Source organism: Athalia rosae, chromosome 1, assembly GCF_917208135.1.
Source record: "Athalia rosae chromosome 1, iyAthRosa1.1, whole genome shotgun sequence".
Taxonomy (NCBI): Eukaryota; Metazoa; Arthropoda; class Insecta; order Hymenoptera; family Athaliidae; genus Athalia; species Athalia rosae.
The window spans coordinates 22,421,506-22,434,331 of NC_064026.1; the positions used below are offsets into that span (position 1 = coordinate 22,421,506).

General features: G+C 43.3%; 1 protein-coding gene across 1 annotated transcript; it reads right to left on the reverse strand.

Annotated features, from left to right (window-relative positions):
- Positions 1 to 1,736: 1,736 nt before the first annotated feature.
- LOC105691332 (cuticle protein 19.8-like) lies at positions 1,737 to 4,135 on the reverse strand. Its single transcript, XM_012409733.3, has 4 exons — positions 4,014 to 4,135; positions 3,732 to 3,909; positions 2,490 to 2,788; positions 1,737 to 2,395 (listed from the first exon to the last, which is right to left on the reverse strand). The coding sequence occupies exons 1-4, from the start codon at positions 4,023 to 4,025 to the stop codon at positions 2,108 to 2,110; spliced, it is 777 nt and encodes a 258-aa protein (XP_012265156.1). The 5' UTR covers positions 4,026 to 4,135; the 3' UTR covers positions 1,737 to 2,107.
- Positions 4,136 to 12,826: the final 8,691 nt, after the last annotated feature.

Genomic DNA, 12,826 nt, shown 5'->3' on the forward strand with positions numbered 1-12,826 from the left:
ACCTTTAGGCGATGGTTCGAAATGATTTCGGTCGTTTATACCCTTCGTAAAGTAGACTTGAAACGACCGTTGGGAGATATTACGAAACTCAGGTAATGCCTTCAGCCCTTTTTTGCGTCTGTGAGGTTGGAATCTGTAGAAAATTTCAGCCAACACTTTAATACCAGTTATTAAAATTCTAGAAGCATCGCATTAAATAAAAAGGACCATTATATTCGGCTGTGTTTCAAATTCGCCGTTGGCGAAACGGCTGCGGGTCTCGTCGGTACAACTTTCGTACGTATAAATCTTCGTGAATTTATCCTATACCCGCGGCGCTGACCACTATATCTAAGAGAATATATTGCGAATTTAAGAATACCCCGCAGACTTGAACGATATAATATAATAATAATTTTGCTACGGCACGCGTCCCCCTACCTCCTCTTATTTCTCACTGTTCTCGTCGTCGCCTTCATATTGGAAAATGTATTACGATGTGATACGCTTCGCAGCGTGCGCCGTTCTCTTTGGCGATGAAGAATCCTTCAGGTCGGAGGTCGTGTCCCGTAAATTTCTAGGCGATTGTAACGATGGAGTGCTAACACGTGTTTCTTTCGTGCTCGCTTCGCTTTTTTCCCACTTTCCAAATCCATTCAATATCCAGAGACCTTGAAAATGCTAATACGCTCGATCTATGTACCTTGGAAAAATAGGGATGCTGTGATTTTTCGTTGCTGGAACGCGACGGTGTCTAACTGTGAATTTTTCTGCAGTTTGAAATTATTCAGATGTGTACGGAACGTGAGTTTTTGTTTTTCAATTATCTCGTCTTTATTTTGTGAGGCGTTTACATGAGTACATGTAAAATTTGATATTATTTTACAATAAAATAATCATAGATGACTCAAGTCTATAGTGAAGAAATCGCAACTACGAATCACAAAAAATATGGTTAAAACATGTCGCTTAAACTTAAGGAACGATATTATCGAATGGATATAAACTGGTGAAATCATGGACCATAATTCATTGCGGCCAGTCGTTGAAGGATATCGAAAAGGAATGAGGAAGAAAAAAAAAGAGAGAGTGTATCGGGTAGATTAACGCGTATTTTCCCGGAGTTGGCGGAAGAATTGTGCGGGAGGTAACAGCTGAGTCTGAGACCGGCTTCTTTGTTTTACCAACCGAACAGCTGCCACCCAGGAAATACATTGCGGCGTAAATATTACATGTCACAGAACGCTAGTGTTGAGACTTGATTAAATATGTCCACGCCCACATGCCACGTGCGTAAAGAGTGCGAAATAAAGAAAAGAAAGGGTGTCGTAGGAACGTGCGAGAAGAATCGTTGTACCAGGTGAAAAACCCTTGCCGTGAGCCAAGTGCTTCGAATTTCTTCGATTCAGATGTATTAGTTTCATTTAATGAGCTTGAGGGGAAGTGCTATTGGGTAACCAAGAAAGTGCATTATCGGAAAAGTAGATGTATCGGAGGCGGTTTGGGTAGATAAATAAATTGTCACGTGGTTATATCGTCCGAGAGAAATTGCTAATCGTTTGTCTTGGGTAACTGGTACCATTTGGCTGTTCAAGGCATACTTTGACTCGCTTAGTGAATCTGCTGAAAATAATCAGCCCTCGAAATGTAACAAAAGTACTCGAACACACCCCTTTGAATCCGCTACGATCATTATCTCGGTGTGACTCGACGGAATAAAATTGTTTCGCTCATCGGTAAACACCTTTTAAAACTACGTCACACGTGCACTGCATTGTCAGAATAGAAAAAAAAGAACTCTGTCGTTCTTCGTGATCAGACTCGATCGTACCGCGTTTCGTGATTTTATAAATGTAACTCAAAGATGCCAGAAGATAAAGTTTATTCCATATATATAAATATTGTTGGTATTCTTTTCATCTGTTATTGCGAAAGTGTCATACTCTGAGGAGCTACTCTAGATACCCTTGAAGAAGCGATCGCTTTTTTTGTATCTTTTTTTTTCAACAGTGCTATGGAGAATCAATGAAATTACGTCGAGTTAAGTGGTATGGTTAACGAATGATGCGATTGCCTAATCCAAGAGACCCTCAGCCAAACGGGACGAGTCATTGTAAAAAGTCAGCATTTAGTGAACCTTCAAGAGAGCTCCGGTGCCGTAAGTAGACTGCAATATCGGTTGGGTGCCGTAAAGAGATCCGGCCCTAAGTCCCAATCCTGTGAGTCCGAATCCCAGAGGGCTGGTGGCAACGACACCTCCGTGGATTGAGGGAGCGCTGATGATGTTCGATGACGTGATGGAGGGTGCCGTGATCACGGATTGTCGCAGCAGGGGAGCAGCGGCTCCGGTAACAAATTGCTGAGGAGCGGTAGCGACCAGAGAATGGCGGAGTACCTGACCTCCGGCGATCACAGCCTGAAAACATACATACGATCCACCTCTTCGATTTAGCGACACGTCGATTCAACGATGACTTTTCATTCAAATATATATTTCGTGCAAACAATACCGATGGGCGAATCAGGGCTGCGGGGGCGGCCGCCACCACGGCTGGACCTGTTGCGGAGGTGAGGATCGGTTGCCGAATGATTTGCTGAGGAGCTGCGACGACCGCCGAGCGCACGAGCGGTCCTGGAGCAGCAACAGTTTTGACGGAGAGCAGAGGATCTTTTTGTACTACGGCGTTGAATCCGTTGACGGGGTCAGCGGCGTATGTGACCGTTCTGCGAGTGCCATCGGGTTCGACGAGGCTGTAGCTACCCTGGACGACATCTCCGTTGCGAGTTTCCTCCTGGGCTTTGTTGTCTCCTTGAATTTTATCCGATGGTAAACGAATAAGCGAGGGAAGAAAAGTAGATGGATTGATGACGTATTTCGTACCGCTTTCAGTCCGATCCGATTGAAGAGTTTATTTGAGTTTGGTTTTCGTCTCGCGTTGTACAAAAAAAAAAAAAAAAAGGAAAATAAACAAAATAAAAAACGGCAAAGTATATATATCCTCGATACAAAAGAGTAACTCCGCCCTCGTAGAAAAGACAGAACCAATGAAATGATTGCGTGAATAATTCATGCAAAACTTATTTTCCAAGTAAGTTGGTTCTGAATGTTGGAGTCGTCCGAAAATGACATTAACAAACTTCGTTGGCCCGCTTCATACATGTTATACGAGGGATGCAATAGTTATATTTTTGTGGAAACTAGAATACCGATATATTGTTCAGAATCGCATGTGTCTACGCTCTGGTCATGAAACTTGAAATGTCTGTTAGGTCGTTGGTATCATCGAGTGAAGGGAGTAACGGAGACAGTAATGGAGGTAAAGAAGGTTCATAAAAAAACCTATTCGCGTTGAGATTTGCATTTGTTCTCCGACCGTAGTCGGCAGCAAAAGTTCGGCGAGGTAAACTTTAACCAAAACAATGATAATGTCGTTAAACTTGGAATATCTCCGGGTGGAAATGAGAGAAGATGAGAGTTTGAAAGTGCGAAATGAGCAAAAACTAGAACGTTAACTCTGACACAGCATCAAACTAACAACGTCAAACAATCGTTTCTTCATAATTTGCATGAGTTTACAGTTGCAGATGCCGACAAAATATCAAACCATTTATTTCCTGAACCGTGAATGGGACGTTTTAACATCACCGCCGACTTACAAGTTGCACGATATCACTTTGAAAGACCTCGCAAACGTATTCAAAACTAAATACGTAGAAAAAAAAAAATGAGCGTATTTTTCTTTTTGACTTGCCAGTTAAACCGTCGGCGACACTGTAACTGTAGCTGTACTGAGGATTGGGGTCGTAGTCTTCCGTGCGAACGACTGCTGCAGGTTGTGCTACAGCCACGGCTGCTGGACCCCCAACGGCAATTCCTCCTCCGATTATCCCTCCGTGTGCGACCGCAATCAAGCCAATAAACACTATCAGCTGAAATTCACAAAATTTGTTATCGATGGTAAGTGACGGAGTTGGAGACAGATTTTCGAATTCTATAAGATTTCGAAAAATTATTTGAATCAACGATTGTTTACTTTGAACGCCATGGTGATCGGGATGGTTTGTTTTTGATGCTGCTGTGACAACTGTGATCTGGAGTGTCCAGAACTCCAGACTTTATACCAATCTGTCTTCCCCTGCCTCGCCCCCTACTTTGGTTTCACCGATATCAGTATCGGTAGTGCGTGAAAAATTGGAATGGTATAATACGATCCAACGATTGTAAAAGTGAATCTATCGCAATACGTGAACGTGTATATTAATGCGGATCATGCTATATGGTTACAGCTTTACACATGTCCACGGTGAGTCATTCAACTTGATTGAAATATGACTTACGGACGACTGGATTGTACCTGAACCCTGACACCGGGTGTGGAAAAATTTTTACAAATTTTCAGATCGCGCTTTATCGTCGTTTGCAACATATTAGTTGAACCGGAATGAAATAAGTTCTGAAAAATGGCAATACGGGGACGTGCAGTTTAGTTTAATTCGAAGGGATCGACGATTGAAGAAATAAATTTCGATTCGAGTTTCAAATCGAAAAGCATTAAGGGTCCGCGAGGGCGGAACCAGATGGAGAGGGTAGAGGGAAAGAAATCGTCGCCCTTTCCATTCAGTTTAGTTTTTCGATCCACCCTCGTATCCAGCTTGCGTAACTGCCAATGGTAAATCCATCTCGCTTTAAAGATGAAATCTATCACGGAGTCCCATTCTTCGGCGGGTGGCAGAGGCAAGGATCGGTCGCTCATTTAGAAGGTGCAGGGGAACGCACCTCTGGGACCAGATTGATTCAGCCGATAGCCAAGAATAGCCGTGCCGGGATCGATCGCTTTTGTCGTTGAACGAAAGAAAATTCTGTCGTGAACGAAGTATCCACCGTAGCTATGGACCCTTTGCACTGTACGCTATTCAACCCGCCATTCCAATTCCGGCGCGAGCATGTAAATTTTGCCGATTTCAAAGTGACGATCCAGCCGGAGTTATTCACACAATATAAATCCGCCCGGCCGTAGGCACTGTGTTAACATCGCCGATGGCTTGCGAAAATTTTCTGCCGCTGTTTTTCCATAGATCATTTCGGAATAAAAGTGCGAACATACCGTCGCGCGTGTATCCAGATATGAAAATTCCGAATAAAAGTGTACAAGAATTTCGTTCCCGCTTCAATCCATACGACAAAGCTCCGTGGGATTGAAGTACCGATTTTGAGAAGGATGAAATTGTTGTCGCTCGGTTATCGTTCGTCGGTTTATTTTCAGGCGAAAAAGATAAGAAATAAAACGAGTTTAAGCTACCCACACTATCCACTTCGATTTGAAAATTGCTCCGTTAAACCGATTCCCATTTTCGATCGTTAGCGATCGGCTGTGAAAGCTTTCAAGCTCCTCGGGTGGATGACTTCGCCGTTCCATACTATTTGATTCAATCGGAAATTACATGGAATTTACTGCTGATTATATCTAGAAGCGTACAGCGCGCAAGGTAATTGGTTTTCAATGAAGAGCGACAAAATTATTCAAGAAACAATTCTCAATACGTATATACTTTGGACGAACTGCTCGTAAGGATTCTATCTTCCACAGACAGGCACCCTTTTGCCTTCGCAGCTGCTTCTTGTATCTGAATGCTTAATGGATTGAAATGCGCCAGATTCATCGGCACCCTGAAGCAAAAAGAAAAAAAGAAGCCAAAAAATAAACATCGGCCTCTTATCTCGAGCAACCATATTTCATCGACGGTACATTTATTGAGGGTTGAACAATCGGGGGGAAAAAAAAAAAAATAAAAAACTGTATCTTTTGCTGGTGACTATTGATCACAGTAAAATTTTTGAAACACATCATTATTGAGTCGTTATTCCCCATTTCAACGTTATCCTGATACATCGGTCATTTTGTTGAGAATTTTCAAACGAATGCAATCGCTTCATTAACGATATGGTAATATAGTGTAAGTCGGGAACTGTAATCCATCCGAGACACAACTTCATTCTGGTCGAACAGCGAGGGAGGAATCTATATTTCTGTTTAGAAATGAGAACGAAAAATGCACGGATACGACGAGAATCATGTAAGTGAACACCGACGCCGGTGAAATATTGCAGTTGTTGCAGCATTCAGTAACAAAATCCAGGGTTTCATGGTTCCATAATCTCAGCAGTGCGGTACCGACGTTGCTAGGATCCTCGCACTTACTCCACATCATGCACCGTGTAGTGCGCACCTCGCGTGGTTGGCTCATATGGGTCAAGTAACTTAAGTAGTTACTCAAGGAGTATCCGTGGTGGATGAAGCCAACCAGCCAACCGACCAGGCCCGGCACAGAGCCAGAGATCCAGCTTACCTCTACTCGTGTAATTCCACTCTTCGAGTAAGCTGCGGAGTTGTATCATCCATACCATTCTATACCGTGTATACCGCCGAGTGCATCTCGTCCCGCGGTACAGTCCGAGGTACCAGAACGTATTCTTCATGCACTTTTGATATTATATTGATACTTCTCTGAAGAGGGGGGAATTCAGTCGTATAAATGCTCGGCACAATACTCCACGCAGCTTCAGTACCAGCGATACCATTGACGATCTCGTTTTCCGCAAGCCAAAGCTTCTGGATGTGGAAAAGCGGTGGATACCATTACTCTGTTCTTGATGAAAATTTTATTCTTTTGATTTCTCAGAGCAAAACTGAATTCGAAATATCATTTGACGATCGAAAATCTGCTGTAAATGAACCCGAAAACGTACCACTCGGAGTAGAAAAATTGTAAACCCTCATGTTTTCAGAACATCCGTACGACCCGATTCTCGGTAGTGGGAATGTTGGAAGCAACGTTTTTTTAAGATCTCCAGAGAGAATTGAATGAAAACAGGAAGAGAACGGGAAACCGTTTTTGCACAAAAATTCTTTTGTTTTCACGTGTTAAAACAGTATTTCGAACTACTGTAAAACTAGCTGTGAGGGACTTATATATCGGCTTATATTTTAACCGATACATCTCACCGTTTGACCAGACTGACAGAATTGATTGTCCGTTTGGAGACTCAATGGGCTGGCAGCAGACAAGTTTAGAATACCATCGATACTTCGTAATTATTCACTGCCTGCTGCAGTCTATGCAGACTCCGCATTGTTTTGGTAAGTACATTGCGCAACGAATGTTGTCATATCGAGTCCAATGTGGCGGTAGGTTACACATGACTGCATTCCTCATCCGCTGGACGGTGAGTTTGAAATCACCAGAATATGAAATTTAAAACGAGGAATAAAAGCCAAAAAAGTTACCGAAATTTAGCGTATTCGAATGAAAGAATGTTATTTGTGTCAGACTTTGCAAGATGAAATTTCCATGATTTCTCTTGGGATTTTGTTCGACCGATAATGCCTGCTTTTTGGAGCTGACACGCTAATAATCCATTCACGTACTCATTCACTTGTTTCTGGAGCCCTTCGCTAATGCGTTTTGCAATAACCTTCACATTTAACACTAGGACAACCTCTGGCAATGTCTGAGCCTAACGTCGGGGCAGTGTTGGATAATTTAGGCACTAAATTCACAATTGCGTGCGGTGCAAATCTGCGAACTAAATCAATCTTAATTGCAGTCTCGCTGTATTGAATGAAAGAAGGTTGTGCTATACATGTATAAGCACGCGTCATTTGAAAATTCTCTCTCTTGGAATCGCTTGGATTGTGCTTTTTTTTCTATTATATTCACACGCAGGTGTATAATGAGTACATGCGGAATACGCGGTTCGTTCCCTGGAGGTAATCTTTTCGCGATTATTTTACATTTGCATGGCACATTCCTTCAGACCTGCCCAATTCCCCGAAACTTTCGCCATAATATAATATCGAAAAAAGACACGGATCCCATTTTAGGCTTATTCGTTTCAATTGTGATCGATCTAAGGTAGCGCATGAATCAAACGGTAATGACACGTCGTTAAATCAATTTCACTCAGTAATGCGATATCGGGTATAGCTGTATATACGTATACATATGTATGTATAACGTATACTCTCGGCTCGACGCGTGTCATTCATTTAGTTTTATTTTGATCGATCTGCATTCCAGGTTTTCCGATCGCGATGAGAGAGGGCGTACATTATAAGTAGAAGCGAATCTTATTTTCATCACGGGCAAATAGCTTGTATATTCGAAAACACACGTCAATCATTTGAAAATATGTTTTCGTTCGGGTCAACCATTACAGGTACTATTATGCCCCGCGGTCTGCAGCTACAGGTCGAACGAATCCTCTACGGTATGAAGTTACGAAGCCGAGTCAGTTTCGCTTCGATTAATTTCTATCAATAACTCTACGCTGACATTACCTGCATCCTAAGTGTATTGAGGCGCGTGCGTCGGGTCATCGGTGTTCCGCGATGGTTCGCCCGCGCTAGTCTATCGCAAACATGTGTATAATAGAAGAATCGGACTTCAAGCACGGGTTCACCCGGGGTCAGACAGCCTATTATTGTCGTGCGGATCAGAGAACGAAGAAAGGTAGCCTCTGGTATCGACGCAGCAGTTGTATACCCGCGTCGTACTCCCGGGTACGAGGGTGGCTGGCGATGGATTTGCGCCGGCTACAGGTCCACCACCGTCTGCCGCAACCTATAGGATTTATTTTCTCGATTACTTCACCTCGATAAGCGAAAACAAAATAGAAGATTCTTCTTTATCCCTTTCCTATCTGTTCGACGCTATCTCTCCTCCTCTTTCTCTGTTTGAGCTGACCGCACCGCGCGCGGTACGTCCGTTCAACCGGATTGATAGAATAACCGATTGCCGATAGAACTTGACCCTCTTGCAGACGAACCAACTAGACACATAACGAACTCATCGGTAGCGATGGAGAAAACAAGGCGGATTTTTTTTCAAAAAGGTCGATTAAATGACAAGAAGCATCGCTCGGAATTAGTCAATCGAAAAAGTTCAACGCCCCCAAACACGGCGCATTTCGCGGCACGTGAGATCAGCCTCTGTATCGAATATACTATACGAAGAACGAGGGGGCGGCGATATTATCGAATCCGAGCTCGTTGAAATTTACCGGGACTCGTAGCGGTATCCTATAAATGAATGTCGTTCGACGGAAATGTATAAAAGGAGGCCCTTTTCTCGGCCTTTGTCAAGTTTGCGACGATGATTGGCCGCGCGGCCTGTTTCGCGCGGAATCGTAAACCTGAAAAGGACGGGTAAAGAGAACGCGCGGAGGCGTGTTCCGTCCGGAAAATATACAGGAACCGATATCAACCCTCTGCTCGCCGGAATTCCCAATTCACGACACCATTCGGAAAATGACTCCTCGTTTCGCGTCGATGCAACATCTCCGGCTACCCGTCCGCAATACTATCTCTCAGTCTCTCCCCTCTGCTCAATTTCCCGTATATGTATACGTATACGCGCAGCTTACCCTACCGTCGAGCATCGCGAATGCCCATATAGGAAAAACGCAAGAAATACAAAGAGTCCACGTCGTGATCCATCAATATAGACAAGCCCATACAGAAACACAATACCCCAATCATGCGTGGATCATATTTTATACCTACGGCGCGCATTTATTCAACGAGAAATTCAAGATTCCCATACACATATACCTCTGAGTACACCCGCGCTACCCCAGCGGGGGCCACCGCAAGAACGCCGCACGTTTCTCGCTAAAATAATTACTTTCTCATAGATAACACTCAACACCGGGGGAAGCTTTCATTTTCTGTCCGAGTTAGGGATAAATTTCGGATATGATTCTCTCGTCAGCGAGAGGTGATCTATCACGAATAACTTGACTTAGGGACGAGATCATTCGGCAGTTTTTTTTATATAGGTACACGGTAAGGAGAACGCAGCGATCGGTGGATATTATATGTCGTAATTGACCAGATTATCATTTCATAAAGCGAATCGAATAATCGAGGGCGAATATCTTTTACGTTCTAATTTTTTTTTGGAAGTGGTGAATCGGTCGATATGTACCGCAACTTTTTGTGTATACGTCGCGTGTATCTACGTGTTGGGGAAAAATCCACGTTGCCTCGAACGGGCTGTGGAGTATCGGAAGTTTTTGAGTGGCATCATTTGTATTCAGTAGGCTGCTGCTTCTGCCGCTTCTCTCCTCCTCGGATATCCCATCCGTCGATATCTTCAAAACAAACTGTATGCTTCGTGGTCCTTTCTTTTTATCCATCGACTTTTCTCCCCTCCTGTCCTCTTTTTTTCTAGAAAGTTATACTAGAGAACTCCGTGGTAAGCTTGCACTTTTATATCACGTGACACCTGCTTGATATACCGGTGCACAGCAGACATGATCCGTATAATCGCGAACACGTCACTTTCAAATATACTTGTGTACGTGCGTCTCTCGTTGCGATGAAATGTGAATTAATCAAAACGTGGAGGGTGTCGTCTCTATTAACTCACGAGTTTTTTCAATTAGCCGAGAGTTGGAAACATGGAATCCTCCGCACTCTGGTGCAGAGCTCGGTACGGTGCTGATGCGGAGTCGTTATAGAACGTCCGCGGGTCGTCGTCATCTTTCGCGAAGACAGTTTGTCCTGGGGGCTCCGCTCAGCACTACACGTTACATACCTAGGTTACACAGAGTTTTACCTAGGTGGGAACTATCTCTTCATCATTCACGAGACTTGTATATATAGCGATTCCAAAGACCTGGGACGGCACGCACGCCCTAGGCGTTCCAGGCAATCATCCTCGGGGACGTGTTCTCCCACAAATCCAGCCCGGGCGACTTCACGACTCTCTTCCTCAAAGAGAGTAACGATGAAAAACCGTGGTGAAGATGAAGGAAAACCCAAAGAAAGACGTTACCAAGGAGTTTCGATGCTCGAAATTGTGTTCAGGAAACACGACTGAAGAATCTCGAGGAGTCACGTGGGTCACGGGATCTGGTCATTTCTGAATTATTTCAAATATAATTTATAACAAAGAAAGAATAATTAATAAGAAGAAAAAGTGTACGCAATGGGGATTTTCAATTTACGATCACCACTCTTGAGCTCTCGCAGGAACTGACAAGCCTGTGAACTTCGACCGCGGTAAAAAAATAATGAGTCCAATTGAAGAGGTCAAAGTTCACGGGCCTGTCTGTCGATTTCGCGTGGAATGCCCCATACATTCCATTGTGTTTCGACTCGTTCATATGCATACGTGGGTATAAATTAATTAGTTAATTCCGACAAACAATTCGGTGAACCAACTATGCACTGAATTCAATCGGGCATACCGGTTCATCCGGTAAATCAAAATATGGATGTGGATTTTGAGCTTCCACATTTGTAGAAATCACGATTTGTGCAGAATTCAATGTAACGAACCTTTTCTGCGACCATGAATCTCTGTCTATGCGAGTTGAAAATATATGTTGACTGTTCGCAATGTATACCCCAGGGCGAACTCTTGAGAGCATGAATAAAAAACTTGATGAGCACGTAAATTGTTTAATCGCAAGTACCAAAGACTTGGCAAGTAAGAAGTATCTCTTCCTTCTGCATGAAAAATTATCGTGAGTCACATCTGTACTGTTTGAACAGAAAACTGTCGAATTTTCACAGTCTCATTTTCCCTGAAATCACGTTTTTCCGGTGATTTGGCCTACATCTAAGAAGATGCGTACGCGCTCTTCGACGATGGGGATACGGTATCGATTCGTAACAGAAATGTCGACTGAATTTTTAGATGATATCTTCACGCTGATTGTGAGTCTGATGAATTTTTTCAAGGTTGACGAAAAGTGCCCAGCATTCTACGATCGATCGTTGGCACGATGGAGTATTAATACGCGTAGGATATTCTTTAATTCATTCGTAGATTTCATCTGCGGATCAACTCGAAAAAAAAAGGAAAAAAAAAATTAGACTTCCGGCAGCGTCGCTCCAATTACCTTTTATCCCGCAATTCGAATTAATGAATTTATGCCGCTGGGTGCTCATAATTTTAACCCGGAATAGTATCACCGTATTACCATGCCCAGCACGACCCAGCCAATTACCAAAAACAATCCCCTCCCCTGTAAAACCACGCACGCAGGGGAAAAAGGAGAGACCGGTTGGTTCTCCTGTCCACAACAACGAACGGAGGGTACAATTACCAGGATAGGGAGAACGCTAGGCCCGTTTATGGCCAGGGTGGATGACATCGTCGATACCCAACCGAAATACAGAAGCTCATATTAGGTGTAGGTATATCTGCAGGTTCCGTCGCATGCCAATGAAATTTTTTATTTCACGCCTTTCAATTATTTCATCAATTTTTCCACGAATTATTTACTGTAATAATAGCATTGCGTGAGCGCTCTCCGAAGATCAATCGTTTTTTGATTAAAAGGTGGCGTTCAATTGGATACAAGAACGATACGCTTCCGCTTCGTGCACAGTTCGTTGGATATTTGTGTTTTCTCGTATTCGCGTCGGTTCCATTCATCTTCCGTTTTTAAATAATCTTAAAGAAATTTTTCAATTTTTGACCCTAGAGTCGAAAAAAAAAAATCTAGTTTCGCATACCTCAAATTGACCTTCGGGATCACAACGAGCGGTTGATTTCATAGCGAATTACCCAACGTGGACGAGGAACAGGCGTACATTTTAAGGACCTTTCTACAGTATGGTTCACATTCACCCTGTAGTGGAATGTCACAAGGTTATCTTCACCCTAGCATGTTACCCGGCGATTGTCTCGTAATTGATCATCCGTATAGCCGAGTAAAGTCCGCAGATGGAATTGTGATCAGTTTATCGTGACGTAAATCAATTTCTCCCGTGTAGGTATAATAGCTAAGTCCCTAGTAGATCTCTGACGTAGATGAAGGAGGCAAAGATAT